The sequence below is a fragment of the Otolemur garnettii genome, unplaced genomic scaffold (assembly GCF_000181295.1).
Source record: "Otolemur garnettii isolate 467f Iridium unplaced genomic scaffold, OtoGar3 scaffold00008, whole genome shotgun sequence".
NCBI classification, from domain to species: Eukaryota; Metazoa; Chordata; class Mammalia; order Primates; family Galagidae; genus Otolemur; species Otolemur garnettii.
This window is the reverse complement of record NW_003852403.1, coordinates 1,853,744-1,871,334: the sequence shown is the minus strand read 5'-3', so window position 1 is coordinate 1,871,334 and position 17,591 is coordinate 1,853,744. Positions and strand designations below refer to the sequence as shown.

Here is a 17,591-nt window from a genome sequence, read left to right as displayed (position 1 = left end):
TTTTTTTTTTTTTTTTGCAGTTTTTAGCTGGGGATGGTTTTGAATCCACCACCTCTGGCACATTAGGCTGGCGCCCTACTCCTTTGAGCCACAGGCGCCATCTGAGACTTCCTTTTTTATACCCTGGGTGATTTCAGAGTTTGTTATTACTTTGGAGATTATCCTTCTATTATTGATTTCTAGTTAAATTCCTTTATGTTCACAGAGCATACTTGATGTGTCTTTAGTTCTTTTAAATTGGGCTTCTCAAGACTATAGATTTGTATCATTACCAAACTTGGGGCATATCATGTATTATTTCTTAAAATATTTTTTCTGCCCCACATACATCCTTCTTTGATTTCAATGCCATGAATATTATATCTATTATTATTGTTCCTACAGGTTCATGAGCAAGCTCTAATCTTTTTTCTCTTCATTGTTCAGATTGGATAATTTAGGTTTATCTGTAGTTTACTGTGGTTTTCAGTGCAGTGCATTTTATAATTTAGGTTATTCAATTTTTTCAGTTCTAAAATTTCTGTTTGTTTCCACTTGTATGTTGTTTCTCTGCCAGGACTTTGTATTTCCATCCCTTTCAAGAGTTCACCCTTAACTTTTGGAGAATATTTAAGATAGCTCTATTAAAATCTCTTCTAATTCTAACTTCTCTGTCATTTTGGTATTGGTGTCTATTGATTATCTTTTTCTGAGTGACATTTTTCCTCTCTTTATATTCTAAATAGTTTTGCATTTTGTCTTAAAAATTTAAGCATTGTGTTAAGAAATTCGTGATCTTTGAATTCTATGGAGAATATTGATTTTTTGTTTGTTTTTTTTAAGCAGACAAATAATTTGCTTGAGTTCAGGCTTCAGGCTTCAAACAGCCACCTTTGAGTGGTTTCAACATCAGTTCTCTTTTCAAAGCCATGCTCTCAAGATGTTCTCAGTACATGTGCACACCTTCCAGAGGCTCGAATGGGATCTGAGCAGTGACCTTAGTTTAATCTTGGTTTGTTTTTGAAGGTCTTTAGTGTCTATTTAGGATCAGATCCAAGCAAGTGCTGCTCAGGGGTGAACTCAGTAATTTTATACTGCTTTATGTGGTTATTTTCCTAAGGTTCTGATATTTTGTGATCTCTCTCACATTTTCTGTTTTGCTAAAATCCCATCTTTCTCCTTGTGCTGGAAAGCTGTTGTTTTATTTTTCCTATTCTGCTGCATACCTCCTGCAACTACACCTGTGTCTTTTTTTTTTTGGCTGGGGCCGGGTTTGAACCTGCCACCTCCATATGTGTGGCTGGAGCCCTACTCCTTTGAGCCAGAGGTGCTGCCCTACAACTGTGTCTTACGCAAAGCAGTATGTGCTTGTGTTGTCTTTCATTCCTTGGGATTCATGCTTTGAGTTGGCAAGAAGATATTTAGATATTTGGAAGTAAATTTAATTTTATAGTACCTCTTTTTTCAAATATATTTGCATGTAGGACTTGCTATATTTTTATATTTCAAGTCATTACTGGCAGAGATGAACTTTTTCTTGAAAGGTCTTATAGAATTTTCTTAAAATTACAGCATAGTGTTCTGGGAACATTATTGTTTATTAGAATTTTGCCTTCCTCTTAGGACAGTCTTTTTGTCCATATGATATCATCAGTAAAACTGTAATTTATCTATGCTAGAAATGGGAAATGCTTATTAGTCTTTACTGTAGTCAACATTACCCATTGAACTTTTCTAATTAATTACACATTCCTGGGCCCCCCTAAAGATTCTGAGTCAGTAGGATGTATTATAATAATAAGTAAATAACCTAAATGCTCACCTTCCCCTATTATAGCACTCCTGTTTCAATGCAGGACATTATTTATGGTCTGAGATTCAGAACAGATGTGTCTGAGAAGATTCTGATATTAGTGTTCCTTGAAGGTTGCTGGTTCAGTGTGTGTCCTGAGGCAGCAAGGTGAGGTATCAGCTGAACAAACAAGGTATTGAACTGTAGGTGGGCTGCCATGGGACTCAGACCTGCCATCCAATTATATCCGGTGCTAGTTCATCTTTGTTGAAGTTGTCATCTGAATGAATTGAACCTATGGCTTCTTACTGATAATGGATAAAATCTCCCATTTATTTCAGCTGTTTTTGGAGGCATACGTCTAGTAAAGTATTTAAGATGACCAATTTTAGCTGTACAGCCTAAACTTTTCATATGTATGCTTATGTAACCACCTCATAGTCAAGACATGGAACATTTCCAGCTTCTTTGTGTTCCCAGTCAAGAATTCCTTCCCCTGTATCTAACACTGTTCTTCTGATTTCTAGCACCATATACTTATTAGTTTTTCCTGTTTTCAGATTCCATGTAAATGGAGGCGTATGAAATGTGTATTCTCACATATGTAGTATTTTTAATCAAATGTGGTTTTTTTGGGTTTTTTTGTGGCTAGGTCTTGTTATTTATATTGTTTCTGGCTCCTTTATACTCAAAACACATCTCTAAACCAAACCAGTTTTAGTTGACTTTTATTTTACATTTCTTTTAGGTAAGGATAACATACAAATTGAGGAAATTTCTTGTATGTGCAGTGACTCTACTTCAGCCACTCATATAGTGTCTGTTATTTATTTCCACAGGTTGTTCTTGCCCTTTTTTCCTCTTCTACATTTTCTTCTATCAGTGCCTAGAGATAAAAAGGAGATTTCTAAAATTTTATCTGTCATTTGTTCTTTGTCATGTTAACATTTGGCATGGGGTGAGTTCAGGTTACCCTTAATGTCAATAGTTATTATATTAATCTTGTGTTTTTCTTCTTTTATTTTTGACAGCATGACGGAAGTGGTTCATTGCATGATGTTCAACTATCATTGCCATCCAGTCCGGAACCAGAGGATAGTGATCAAATATATAAGGTATCACTAGATAATGATGCTGAATTATTTTTAAATCCTTTTTTATTACTGAAATAATAATGCAATAACAAAAAATAATAAATATATGAAATCCCAGAGCTTTTCTGTTTTGGGTATTAAATGTTTTGCTCTTAACTTTTGCTACTTTGTTAAGTTGAAATAGTATCTCTGTGGTGCTTTAACTTGAATTTATCAGTTGGATAATTATTTGCCCTTATATTACTACTGGTGCAAAAAGAAAAAAAAACTTTGCTTATAATTATGAATAACAATTTTTAAAATATGACCACCAATAATATTTAAAATGGTAATAGGCAATTGTCATATATAATCCCAGCAGTGAAGAAATATCCTGAAAATAACATTAATTTATCTTTTTATCTGAAAGTATGATAATAGAATCTGAATGTATTTTTTTTTAATTTCAAAATATTAATTAAGGGGGCACAAGTGTTTTTATTTCAAGGATATCTTGTATAATACTTAAGTCAGAAGCTTTGGTATGCTTATTACCAGAATAGCATTCACTGTACCTAGTGGATAAGATTTTATCCCAAACTTATCCTTCCACCCTGCCTCCCTTTTTAGTTTCTCATGTCCTTTATTTTGCTTTATGTACCCATCTATTATCTGCCACTTATTAATGAGGATATAAGGTGTTTGCTTTTCCATTCCTGAGATATTTCACTTAGACGAATGGTCTCTAGTTGCGTCCAAGTTGCTGCAAACAATGTTATTTCAGTCCTTTTATGGCTGAGTACTATTCCATGATCCGACATCTATAGAAAAAAGTATGAGATTCCTCAAAGGGAATAAATATAGACCTACTATTCGATCCATCTGTGCCACTACTGCCTGTCTACCCAAAGAAATGAACATTTGACTTCAGGTGTCTTTTTGATAAAATGACTTCATTTCTTTAGAGTAGACAGCCAGCAGGTGAGATAGCTGGATCAAACAGTAGGTCTGCATTTATTTTTTTGAGGAATCTCCATACTGGTTTCCAAAGAGGTTGTACCAATTTTCAGTCTCAATAACAGTGTATAAGCCTTTCTTTGTCTCTACATACATGCCAGTATCTAGATAATTTTGACTTTTTGTAATGGCCATTCTGATAATGGTAAGTTGGGTATCTCATTATAGTTTTAATTTGAGTTTCCTTGATGATTATTGATGTTAAACATTTTTTCATATGTTTGTTGGCCATTCGTGTGTCTTCTCTCAAAGAACTTCTGCTCAGGTCTTTAGCCCACTGTTTGATAGGGTTGTTTGTTATTTTCTTGCTGATTTTATTGCACTCTTTGTAGATTCTGGATATCAGCTCTTTGTCAGATGTGTAGTTAGTGAATATTTTCTCCCATTCTGTAGGTTGTCTGTTCACTCTGTGGAAGCTTTTAATTTAATTAAGCCCCATTTATTTATTTTTATTGTTGATATAATTGCCTTTGGGGTCTTAGTCATAAATTCTTTGCCTAGGCTAACGTCTAGAAAAGTTTTTCCTACATCTTCTATGATTTTAAGGTTTCATGGTTTACATTTAAATCTTTTATCCACCTTGAATTAATTTTTGTGTATTATGAGAGATAGGGGTCCTGTTCCTGGTACTGTAGTTCTTTCTTCTGCTTGGTCTGCTCTATTCTTATATTTCCCAAGGTGAATTTTACATTTCCAGAGTTCTGTTTGTTTTTTTAAAAAATATATTCTTCAGTAAAATTTTCATTCATTTTCTGAATTACTTTTCTTTGAGTTGGTTTTTCATTGCTCTTGGTTGCGTTGAGTTTCCTCAGAAATTCCTTATTTGGAATTATTTGTCATTTCCGTTTTGTTATTTTGGTTGGGATCTAGTGCTAGGGGGCTGGTGTGCTCCTTTGATGTTGTCCTTTCACTCTGATTCTTTATACTTCTGGAGTTCTTGTACTGTTGCTTCTTGTTCTTGGATTTTCTTTTTTTTAGGTGAGGCTTTTCCTCTTAAGGGCATGTCAGTAGCATATGTTGAGTCAGAACTTCTGGCTTTGCTTGTGGGTACTCTTATGGATGGGTCTAGGTTCTCCATGGGTACTTTGATTATGGATCTTAGTATGGCTGTTTTCTCAATTGCTAGTTATTTCTAGGCTGTGGCAGTGGTATACTGTGGTGTGTGAGAAAATGCCATCTCAGGTAGATAAGGGAAGGTGGAAGTCTTTAAAATCCTTTCTCATTCTCTAGCCCCGGGATCTTCTTAACAGTTTGGATTATCTTGAGATGCCCACTTTAATCTCTGAAACAGTAGGTGGTTCTTGTGGGTAAGAGTCAGCCATGCCATGTATGATCAATGAGTCAATAAATGCTGTAAAGGATTGACTGTACAAGTTGTCCGCCCTGCCAGTAGGTGGTGGTTGCAGGACAGGGCCAATTGCAGTGTTGTTTTTGGGAACCTACCTGTGACTGACTCTAGTCAATCACGAAACATACTTTGTTGTCCCAGGTGGTGGGTGGGGCCCTCCAGCAACCATGGGACTTATTTTCCACCATAGCAGAGGTAGATGGAAGAATGAGGCTGAGAAGGGCTGAGTTGGACCAGCTTCCACAGAGGTCAGAACAAGAGCTGTCTTGGCAGAATTTGAGAATTAGCTGGGCTGAAGTGGTTCTACGAAACCAGAAAATCTACTCATGGGGCAGGGACTGGAGTGTTTGGGATTTGCAAACTGGCTGTTGGAATGGATTTCACTCTTCTTCTTCCCAGCTGCCCTGTGGTCTCCTTCTGGCCTCTCAGTACAAATAGTTCAAATGTAGCTGACCTCACCAGCAATGGCCATGGGCTGGGACCATCTCTGCCCAAAATTCTGCCTTGGACCTAAAGCCCTGCTTTCCTTCAGGGGAACGGGTGCTCCACGAGTGTGCTGTGGCTTGAACCCACACCACACTCTATTTTTATTTCTGCCTGCATGTGCTTTCTGGCTTGCCAAGATTAGTTCATAAATCTCCCCTCTGTGCCCTGAGCAGCACAATCTGTTCTTGGGGATATGGGATCTGGTCTCAGGCCTGTCCCCTGCTCTTCCACATTGAATCCCTGACTGTGCCAGGGGAAAGTGTGCTGGCTCTGTGTTGTCTGTTGAGTGCTCAAGAAAGCTTAAAGTTCCCCTGTTTCAGGGTGTGTCCTGCTCTGCTGGAGCAGCCAGGTGAGCAACATCAGGGAGGGCTTATAGGCAGGGGAGCTCAAGTCCTAAGACCCCTTAATCCTCTGTAGGTCTTAAGAGGAACGGTATGAGCTGCAGTCTCTGTGGAAGACTCAGTGTAGTGAATGTGCCAATAGAGGGGAACCGCTTCTCTTGAGAGCTGGGTTCTGTCATTCTTGGGGGTGCCTGTGCCACATGGCAATGGGGGGGAGGGAGTGGAAAAGAGTCTGAATGAAGGATTCTGGTTTCTCCTGTTACCCTTCCCAGTAGGAAGCCCACCAGGAGTGTCCAAGTTCTAAGATCACACAGTTTTCCGAGGAGCCACCAGCCCTCTGTGGCCACTACAGTCTAAGCAGGAGTTGGGAAATATTTGCATGGGAATCAGTGACACAAAAAAAACAGAAAGGCTGAAACTCTCTGGAGAAGACACAGGCTCATAGCAGGTGAAGAAGCAGTATGGCTCCTGCCACCTCAGCTCAGGTCTTTTGTTATGGGGAGCAATCCTGAGGGACTTGGCAGACTGGTGCTTTGTTTTCAAGAAGCTCCCAAGTTAATTGGTGGCAGCAACTTTTGGGCTCCTGAGGCTAGAGAAGCCCTCCAGTAGCTTGGGCACCCTCTGACTACCAGAGGTGTGAAGTGAGGAGAAACAAAAATCCTGCCTACCCTTCCACAGGACTCCCAAGTTTTTCGGGATTGATCTCTGCCAAAATATTACTTCTTGTTCTGCCCTGCCCCTTCTTCCTATGTAATCTCTGGTAGATTCTGGCACTTTTCCCTCAAATTTACACTGAGCTATTTTTTTTTCTCCCCACCTCTTATCTTTTCCATCTTTCTGAGATGATCTGGCAACTCATGTTTGTAGTCAGCCATTTTACCCTCTCTCTCAGAATCCAGATTTATTATAATGTTTGAAAGTGTTTTTCAAAATAATTCTCTTGAAGGAAGCTCTTTTGTTTTTAAATTATTTCTCAAGGCCACATTTATTTCTTAAGCAAATGTAAATACTCTTAATATAGTGGAACCTCTATATTAGGGACTATATAGGGACTATAACAAACTGGTCAACATACAGAGGTGATCAACATAAGTAACTAGGTCAGCTGTACTGATACGTATATATGGTACATATCTAGTCAATGAAAAGTAGGTCAACTTAAGGAGGTGGTCATTGTAGGGAGGTGGCCAAAAGTGGAGGTTCTACTGTATTTCCAAGTAATCTTACTGGCTTTCAGTTATATTTTCAGGGCAGACTAATCAGTATTTGCTAGTCATCTACAGTAACAACCATAAAACACTGGTGGCTTATCATAACAATTTATGCCTCACTTACATTACATATTGGTGGTAGGTCATCTGGAATTCTTCATGTGTCTTCTTGCTTCTGGGATCCAAACTGAAAGATCAGCTCATATTGTGGGACACGCTGTTGTTGTGCCAGAGAGAAAAGAGCTTTGATAGAACCACATGTGAATTCTGCCTGGATGTGATACATGTCATTTTCAAAACAATTTAAGTGGCCAGTCCTGATTTCAATGGGGCAGAGAAGCATCATTTTCTCATAAGGTGCAGAGTTATTTATTGGAAACAAGTCTGCATATAAAACAATCAAAATCAAAATAGTATAGCATGGTAGTCACATATGGTTATCCTTGTTTTTTCAGTTTTTGCCTATTTGTCATTTTCAGATTACTTCCCATGTCTTGGCTTTCATACCAGTACAATAGTATTCCAAATCAGCATGTCATTAGCATGCCAACTCTTTTTCAAAACTCAGTTCAGAACCATTGATAGATGTTCTTCAGTGACCTCTTAGTTTGTTAAGTTTTTATGACTTTTGTGCTACAGCATCATTGCTTCTAATTCTCCAAACAATGTTGTGCTTGCGCTCACCTCCATATTGTTATATTTCTAATCCCTTACCCTAACATCCAAGGTCTACTTCATATCTCTATCATTGTTCATCTTTTAAAACCCATAGGAGACACTCATTTCCTGGTGTGCCTATCTTTGTGTATAAAATCCTTAGAGCAGGCTGGGTGCAGTGGCTCCTGCCTGAATCCTAGCATTCTGGGAGGCCTAGATGGGAGGATTGCTTGAGGTTAGGAATAAGGAGGTTGGGACCAGCCTAGCAAGAGTGAAACCTCATGTCTTCTAAAAATAGAAAAATTAGTTGGGTGGGGTAGGTGGGTGCCTGTAGTCCCAGCTACTCAGGAGGCTGAGGCAGAGGACAATTGCTTGAACCTAGGAATTTAAGGTTGCTGTGAGCAATGATGATGCCATGGCATTCTAGCCTGGAGCAAGAGAGTGAGATTCTTGTCTCAAAAAAAAAAAAAAGAAAAAGAAAAAATCCTCAAGAGCAATGTCTAACATATAATAGTAAGTGCTGTATATATATTGGCTGTTAATCTTCTTACTACATTGTATTTTGATGGCTATGTACTAGTGTTTTATCAAGTTGCTACACTATATTTCGGTTGTCCCCTTATAGGAAAATTGTAAACTTGTAACTTAGAGATAATACCTTGTTACAGATTTTCTCATACTTAGGATCATTTCTTCTCCAGGAGTAGCATAACTGAATCAGAGAGTACATTTTTATGACTCTTATGCATACAATATATTTGTCCAGAAAAGTTAATTGCTGTGTCTGATGATGTACTATTTCTGTTATCTTACTAATCACGTTGGGTATTTGTCCCCCTAATTTAATACCTATAAAACAATATCTTCAATATTTTAATTTATATTTCTTTAACAAGCTAAATAGAAGATTCTTCCAGTTATATGTATGCTTGTGAGAAATGGCTATTTGTCTGTTGGGTCCTTGAAAATTATATGTTTGGATAAGCTCTTAATATGCTTAATATATAAATCCTTTGTTATATTTGCATGGATTTTTACCAGCATTTAACTTTAATGTTAATTGTTTATATACTTTAAAATTTTATATAAAGAAATATATGTTTTCATTTCTTAATAGCTTCATTTGCTGCATAGCTTAGAATTGTGTCCTTCTGAATAAATCCTTAGACATGTATTTTTCATGATCTTTAAGCCAGTTATTGGTCTTGATTTATGAATTTTTTAAATTCTTAAACTTTTAAAATCTGACTGGAAATTTTTTTTGTATGTAATAAAGTCTTTCCCAATTATAGAATACATAACAGAATTTTAAAAATCTTTTCTTCCTCACTGTTTGGGATGCTTCTGTGTTAAGAGAAAGCCTTTGTAAAATGTCTGCTGCTGATCTCTTGTTAAACTGCAGTATATATATTTTTTGTGCCCAGCATGTCTGAAGGAGATGGAATACTTTGCTCAGTAATAATACATTTTAATTATTACTTAAACATTTTTTTCTTTCTAGAATGATATGGTAGATATATCATCCACATATATTCTAATTTTTTTGCTAATACTACTTCCTCAGTATATATCTCTGCATAGTTGAATAGTGGTACATAAAATGGGCTAAGTCTAAGGTAATGATACTTAACACTTCGCATATTTAACTAGATTCCTTTTTAACTTGACAGTTGGTTTCCATTTAATAGCATTTGAGATTTCTCATAGTGAAGTTGACAAGATTGTCTTTTTGTTTGAGGCAGTGCTTCGCAACAAGTGGTTCATGGGAAAAGGATTTCCCTTGTTACCCTTATACATTTATTTTTCTGCTGATTTCTGAACCAGTCATGAAATGCTTCCCTTTGTTTCTTATGCCTTTTGGTTTTTTTGACAGGGCAACTCTTAGGCATCTCTTGAAATCTAGCTGAAGTTACTATTTTGTATGTCATTTATTTTACTCTGTGGCCCGTGTTCCAGTTTCTCTACTTGGGAAAAGGGTATAACAATACCTACTCCAGAGTTCAGTCAAGATCAAATGCTTAAGTACTTGCAAGTGCCTAGTTTCTGATACCTAGTAAGTCCTCAATGAATGTTAGCTGTTGCTGTTCTTATTGCTTATTTTCTATGTGTCAGACTCCATTAGAAGAAGTCTTAGATTTCTTTTTAATAGGGGATTTCCCCCCAAATTAATGAATAACTTCTCATTCATTACTGAGTCTTTGTCATTGATTTAATACTTCTTGTTATGATATTTGAAATACCTTAAATATTTTAATCTTTCAGAATGAAGATTTATTAAATGAAATAAAACAACTTAAAGAAGAAATAAAGAGAAAAGATGAAAGGATTCAACTATTAGAACATCAGCTTGTGAGTATTACCGTGTAATATAGTAGAAACTTTCCAATTGGGCAACAGATAGTATTTTCTTTTCTAAAACTCTGAGCTGGAATTAGAGTTTGACTTTATTTGTAGCTTTCAAAGTTGTACATTCTATTATTTTTAGATTATGTGCACTTTAATAAAAGTATGAGATATAATGTTCAGTATAAATATTGAATATTCAGTGTGAAAAATGATTCATTTTCTATGACCTGTTGGGGTTTTAAAATCTATAAATTTTCATTCATTGTATTGATGTAGGGTAAATGACTATCCTTCAGATAATTTTAAGAAATAAGTACTGGTGAGCGGTGCCTGTGGTTCAAGGAGTCGGGCACGGGCCCCATATACTGGGTGTGGCAGGTTCAAGCCTGGCCCTGGCCAAAAAAACTGCAAAAAAAAGTACTGGTGAGTTAAAAACAGGATATTTTCTCTTTCTCTGAACAGAGTGAGACTAGTATTCAGTCTTAGGTAGCTATAGAGCTATCAGATTGAAGGATGTGCCAGGAAAATGTTTCTTCCCTATGGATGATACTGAGGGATCCCTCAAAGTCATGTTTGAAAGTTTATAATTTTGTAATTGTTACAATTCCAAATGTTAGCCTCATATGAAAATATGTGTGGTGACTGGAGAATTATAATTTAGTTCATAATAGTATAAAAGGCCATGATAAAAAGAAAATAATGGCCTAAAAGTTACAACAGTAAAAGAAATCTTTGCTGGAAGTTAAAAGCATATTTTGATTTAGTAAGGCAATTTAGCAGTATGAAATATTAATCTCACCTAGAATAAAGATATACTGAACTCTGAGCCACTGAGGTCAGATGACAGATTCAACTCATAAATTAATACTTAGAACAAGACAGATCAGATATTGTGATTAAAGTTACAAAGAAAATTTATGAATCCGAATAAAGAGTAACCTAATATTGTAGATTAAAGTCCTATAAAATATAAAATTGAAACAGAAAATAATAAGACCTCATATTTGTATTTCAAAACTAAATACAAGAACCCAGCCAACTTTCAAGGGAAAGAAGGACAGCAATGGGAAGTTGAATTAACTCCCAATTTTTGTGAAAATATATTACAGAGCACAAGATACTGTACCTTGTGCCCTTTAGAAAAAAGGTTATGAACCTCACATTTTGTATCAAAACACATTTTTATTTATATCCAAAGGTGATATTTTCAATATTTTGAAAAATATGCTATCAAGTTAACAATGCATTCCAAACACTTAAGAGAGAAATTCAGAAATGACTCAAGAATAAGACAGTAAAGATTAAAATGAATCAGTGGTAAAATGGAAATGATCTTTTGCGAAACTATGTAGTATAAATTTGCACACCATTAGTTGGGGGAAGTGTACTGGTTTTTATTTTGTTTAATGTAAATTAAATGTTATTCGAATGTTGGAATTTGTTTGAATTTATAAATCTTTAATTTTTCTGAAATTAAAAAAAATTTAAAAAATACTAAGTCACTTTTAATTTTGGAAACTATTTAAATTAAATAAGTTTGAGGAAGGAGACAGTAACATGGTGAAAGGATTTAAAAGTACTGAATTTTTTATCTTCTATGTGTACAAATCAGTATCCCAAGTTATTTTTTTAAATAGATCATTGCTATCAAAATAGCAATATTTGTGAAATGCTTTAGATAACATTAGTATGTTAGAATACTGTATCTTCCAATAAAGGAAAACTTAAAAAAGGCATAAAGTAGAAAAATACCAAGGAAAACCTAAAAATAGCAACACTTAAAGTTATAAACATTAAATCAAATATAGCAGATGTAATAGTCTATTTAATAATATTTAAATGGGCCTATCCCTTAGAAAGAGTTTTCTTAAGCATTTAAAGGAAAATCCAGGTTCGGCGCCAGTGGCTCAAGTGGCTAAGATGCCATTCACATACACCTAAGGTGGAGGGTTCGAATCCAGCCCAGGCCCGCCAAACAACAATGATGGCTGCCAAAAAATAGCTGGGCACTGTGGCGGGTGCCTGTAGTCCCAGCTACTCGGGAGGTGGAGGCAGGAGACTCGCTTGAGCCCAGGAGTTGGAGGTTGCTGTGAGCTGTGATGCTACAGCACTCTACCCAGGGGGACAGCTTGAGGCTCTGTCTCAAAAAAAATTAAAAAAAAAATAAGGAAAATCCAGTAATTTGCCTTTTATAAAAGTAACTTAGGCTTGGCGCCTGTGGCTCAAGCAGCTAAAGTGCCAGCCAAATACACCTGAGCTGGTGGGTTCGAATTTAGCCTGGGCCCTCCAAACAACAATGACGGCTGCAACCAAAAAAATATAATAGCTGGGCGTTGTGGTGGGTGCCTGTGGTCCCAGCTACTTGGGAGACTGAGGCAGGAGAATCACTTGAGCCCAGGAGTTGGAGGTCACTGTGAGCCATGATACAACAGCACTCCACCCAGGGAGACAGCTTGAGGCTCTGTCTCAAAAAACAAAAAGTAAAATGGCTTAACAAGGCTGTGCATAAAAGGTTGAGAGACTCAGAATAAAATTATTCACATAAAATATACTGGAGATTCGATATTAAAATTACAGAAGTAAATTTAAGGCTGACAGGATTATGAAGAGTTCACTTTATATTGATATATGATTAATAAATAATGAAAATGATCTTTTCATACTGAAAAGCTTAATAAAATGTGCTTTTAACCTCACTATGCATATTTAAAAAGTAAGAACAGTTCTCTTCATAAATGAAATATATTACCATCTTTAGGTAATTAATAGCAATTCCTTAATATATTCTGATATCTAGTCCAAATTCAGATTTCCCGTGGTGTTCCCAAAACATTCTGTAATTTGATTTGTGTAAACTAGAATCCAATCTAGGATGGTGCATGACAACTGATTATATTTCTTAAGTCTCTTCTAACTTATTGATGAGACTAAGCCAGTTGTCTTGAATAACACCTTGAAAATAATTTTTAGAAAGATATAGGGAATATCAAAGAGCATCCTAAAGAAAAAAAAAACGTTAATCTTCAGCAATATATACCTTGAAATTCTCTGTATCTGGTGTATTTATCCTAGGAATCATATTTATTGTGTAGGAGCCTGCCACTTATTTTCTTTGTGCTGTACATAGTTTGCCTACAGATTGCTTGGGAGGCTGTGGTGCGTTCAGCTAGAAATTCTGTTTGAAAACATCTCAGAATTGTATTAGCGCATTTACAAATCATAGAGGAATTGTGCCCTGTACCAAGAGAACTTTGTGAAACTTACTTGGAAGTTCCTCTTCTTGAATCTAGAGACAAATATTTACTGTGGTTTTCTCTACATAAATTTAGAGCAGGGGTCTTCATACTTTTTAAACAGGCGGCCAGTTCACTGTCCCTCAGACTGTTGGAGGGCTGGACTGCGGGCCCCGGGTCCAGTAAGCTGCTAAGCAGGACAGGCAGCAGCGGCAAAAACACTGGTGGGCTGGATAAATGTCCTAGGTGGGCTGTATGTGGCCCATGGGCCTTAGTGTGAGGACGCTTGATTTAGAGCATTAGAGAAGATTCACTGCTCCTCGTTGAAAATGGTGATCCTCTGGGAAGTGAATGTCTTATTAAATGGGTTTTAAGAGGCACATGTTCTTTTTGTAGTGGGGAATGAGAAGTCATTCAGAAAGATTTTAATAATGTAAGATTTAGTTATTCTAATCTAAAAAGTCACTTGTTCAAGAGAATTTTTTTTTTTTTTTTTTGGATACGAAGTAGGATTTATTATTGGTAGGCGCAATTGATAGGCAACAGTGTTAAGTCCTCACGAGTGCAGGGCCCGCCACTTGTCCAGGGGGCCACGATTGGGGATGTATTTGACCCCACAGCCATCTGGGATGAGCCGCTTCTCAGCCACCATGTCTTCAAATTCATCTGAGTTAAACTTGGTAAAACCCCATTTCTTGGAGATGTGAATCTTCTGACGGCCAGGAAACTTGAACTTGGCCCTGCGACGGGCCTCAATCACATGCTCCTTGTTCTGTAGTTTGGTGCGGATGGACATGATGACTTGGCCAATGTGAACCCTGGCCACAGTGCCCTGGGGCTTTCCAAAGGCACCACGCATACCTGTCTGGAGCCTAGATTGGGGACAGCACAAGGTCTAACACATGAACATGTATTGGAAAGGAATGTCTCCAAGGTCCCTTAGAGCAACCTATACAAGCAACAGGCTGCATACACTACTGAGGAGGCTACTATTTGCAGCCAATGCATGTTCAAGAGAATTTTAATAAAGATATAACACTGAAAGTAAAGACAAGTAACAGTATTTTTCACATTTATCAAAATTAAAATTGCTTTTCCATTTTAATTGTTTTTCTTTCTTTGCATCTTTAATGTATTTTCTTAAACTTAGAAAAAGTTGTCAGAAGAACCATAGACTAGGAGTTATGACATTGTCTATTTTCATCACCTCTCTAGTGCCTTTATATCCAAATTTGGGGATTTTTCTAGGTGGTTTGAAATTTTCTTTTTACTTCTAGCCCTCTATTTTTTTAAAGTGTTTTTTTGAAACTACTTTCACCTGTAACCTCTGTTTATAGCAGATTTTTATAAAAGTAAGGTGATAGTATAAGGTGTTAAATTCATATTTTATGTGAAATATATTGATATAAAATCAGATGCCAGCACTCCAAGAATTTAACTGAACAGTACAGAGGTTTCACTATTCAAACTTTATACCAAGATGCTAAGCATTATTGTTATTTTCACCTCAGTATACTGCCTAAATAATAGTTATTTAGAAACATTTGCTTATTGACTCCTCAGAATAATCTTGTGAAATTGCTAGTGTAGAATTTTCTTTATGGAGACATGGAAAGGGGAACTCAGGTTAAGCGGGCTATCAGTGAAGTATACTAATATTTGAAAAATCCGTGACAAGTCTGGGTTCAAGTCTTGACTTAAAGTTTCATACCCGTGTTCTCTGAGAGAAGTTTTATAGTATCACCTAATCCTTTTCTATAAGTGGGAAGAATAAAAATAATCCTGATCCTATGGGGTTGCATTAGTTAAATTAACTATGTATTTAAACTACCTAATGTCAGGTCCATGACTATGTGATAAATAGTAATTCTTATTTAATGACTTGCTATAAATAAATACATATTTTATGATATTTTATTTTCCAAGTAAAAGTCTCTAACTAAAAGTGAATTAAAAATAGCAATTGTAAACTCAGATAACAAAGTAGATAGGTCTGTCCATTTCCATGGCTCCTTATTGGTCATTTGTTTAATGAAGTTCTGTGTTGACTTTTCTGGAATCCTCTTGGCTGTCCCTTTATGGTCATAAGATGTCTGCTGTAGCTCTCTGTGTCACACTCTCACACAAACACCTAAGAGTGGGTAAAGTGCCTATCATCTGCAGTGCTTATTTTTAAAATTAAGGAACACTTTCTTAAGAAATACCCTGAACTTTTCTAGTGTTTTATTGGCTATATTTGGTTTACTTGTCCCTTAATAAACATAGGGACACTAGGATTAACCAGATTGGTTCAGATTAATAAAAATCTATCTCCTTGGAGAAAGAGATTAGGGTGCATTTTCATTAATATGGGACTGTATAGAAGGTGAGCATCTGAATACAGAGTGTCAGCAATAAAGAAAACAGATGATTCAGGCATGGTGGATCAATCTGTAATTCTAGTACTTTGGGAGGCTGAAGCAGGAGGATTGCTTGAGGCCAGGAGATGGAGACCAGCCTGGGCAACATAGGGAGACCCTGTCTCTATAAAAATAAAATTAAAAAATTAGCTGGATGTGGTGATATGTGTCCCAGCTATTCATGAGGCTGAGGTGTGAATATCATTTGAGCCTAGGGGTTTGAGGTTATGGTAAGTTGTGATCTTGCCATTACACCTTCAGCCTGGGCAACAGAGTGAGATCCTGTCTCTTTAAAAAAAAAAAAAAATGAAAGAAAGAATAAAAAAGAAAGAAAGCAGACGGTAGTGGTTTTATATATGCTTAAGTGTTATTAAAAACTAGATTTTCCAAGTAATGGAAAATTCATATATTTGCCACATATTACTTTTCAAAATATGTTAACATATTGACCACATAAAAGAAATTGCTCCTATTTAGGATTTTCAGCTTATACGATGGCACAAAAGCAATATGCATTCAGTATACTCCTCCACTTAAAATGAGGTTATGTCCCAATAACTGCATCAGAAATTGAAACTATTATAAATCAAAAGTACGTTTGCAGTGATGTTATGATGGATTTATCAGGATGTAACCCTTTCATAAATTGAGGAGCAACTGAATTTCTGAAATCTCTGTGGTCAGGATAGAATAGTAATATGCTTACCTTATAATAAGTATTATTATTATTTTTTTGGAGACAGAGTCTCAGTATGTCACCCTTGGTAGAGTGCCATGGTGTCACAGCTCACAGCAACCTCAAACTCTTGGGCTTAAGCAATTCCCTTGCCTTGGCCTCCCAAGTAGCTGGGACAACAGGCGCCTATTTTTTGGTTGTAGTTGTCATTGTTGTTTTTAGCAGGCCAGGGCCAGGTTTGAACCTGCCAGCCCTGGTTATGTGGCTGGCACCCTAGCCACTGAGCTACAGGCACTGAGTCAGTTATTTTAAGTTTATGTAGTAATCAATAATGTCTTAGGTTTTCCTACAAGAAAGTATATCTACTTCCAGTGGGGTTGTTTAACAAATAATACAGTGGTTTTCCAGTTTCACACTAAGGTGGAATTCTCTTAGCATTCTTTTTTTTTTTTTTAATTTGATGATTGCTTGAAAGAGATTAGACAATTTTGTGCTGTATAAATGAGTGTGCTTTGAATGGGATCATGTGTAGAGAATTTATTTGGGACCTGTGATAGTAATAGGGATCTTGTCAAAAGGCAGAGATACTTCACAATATTTCAGTCCAATAAATTCGACACATCATGAAAGTGGCTTTGCAGTACTGTATATGTGAATAGACAACTTGTCATGTGGACTGGCGGCATTTAATATCCAGTAGAGTCCTCTCAAATATACATTAACAAACGTGCTAAAGGCTGGGTGAGGTGATTTACACGTGGAATCCCAGCATTCTAGGAGGCCTAGGCGGGAGGATCGCTTGAAGCCAGGAGTTTAGGCCCAACCCAGACAACATAGCAATCTCTACAGAAGATTTTAAAAAATTCACTGGACATGCTAGTGCGTGCCTGTAGTTGAAGCTACTTAGGAGGCTGAGGCTATAGTGCTACAGTGACTGTAGTGCCATATAAGTTAGGGAATTGCTACTGCACTTCTCCCCCTCCCTTTCCCCCTCTCTTTTTCTTTTCTTCTTCTTCTTCTTTTTTTTTTTTTT

At 36.6% G+C, this 17,591-nt stretch overlaps 2 protein-coding genes and 1 pseudogene across 4 annotated transcripts in view; 1 reads left to right on the top strand and 2 right to left on the bottom strand.

Moving 5' to 3' along the window:
* The window catches only part of CCSER2 (coiled-coil serine rich protein 2), a 188,528-nt gene that overhangs the window by 143,219 nt on the left and 27,718 nt on the right, over window positions 1-17,591 (top strand). For all 3 annotated transcript variants that reach the window (XM_003783501.3, XM_023509523.1, XM_012801432.2), the window contains exons 7-8: window positions 2,803-2,886; window positions 10,167-10,253. In XM_003783501.3, coding sequence (XP_003783549.1) covers window positions 2,803-2,886; window positions 10,167-10,253 — 171 coding nt within the window. The remainder of the gene's footprint in view (window positions 1-2,802; window positions 2,887-10,166; window positions 10,254-17,591) is intronic.
* On the bottom strand, window positions 13,963-14,424 carry LOC100952887 (60S ribosomal protein L10-like). Its single transcript, XM_012801434.2, has one exon. The coding sequence runs from the start codon at window positions 14,340-14,342 to the stop codon at window positions 14,040-14,042; it is 303 nt and encodes a 100-aa protein (XP_012656888.1). The 5' UTR covers window positions 14,343-14,424; the 3' UTR covers window positions 13,963-14,039.
* Window positions 14,405-14,497, bottom strand: LOC111723202 (annotated as a pseudogene).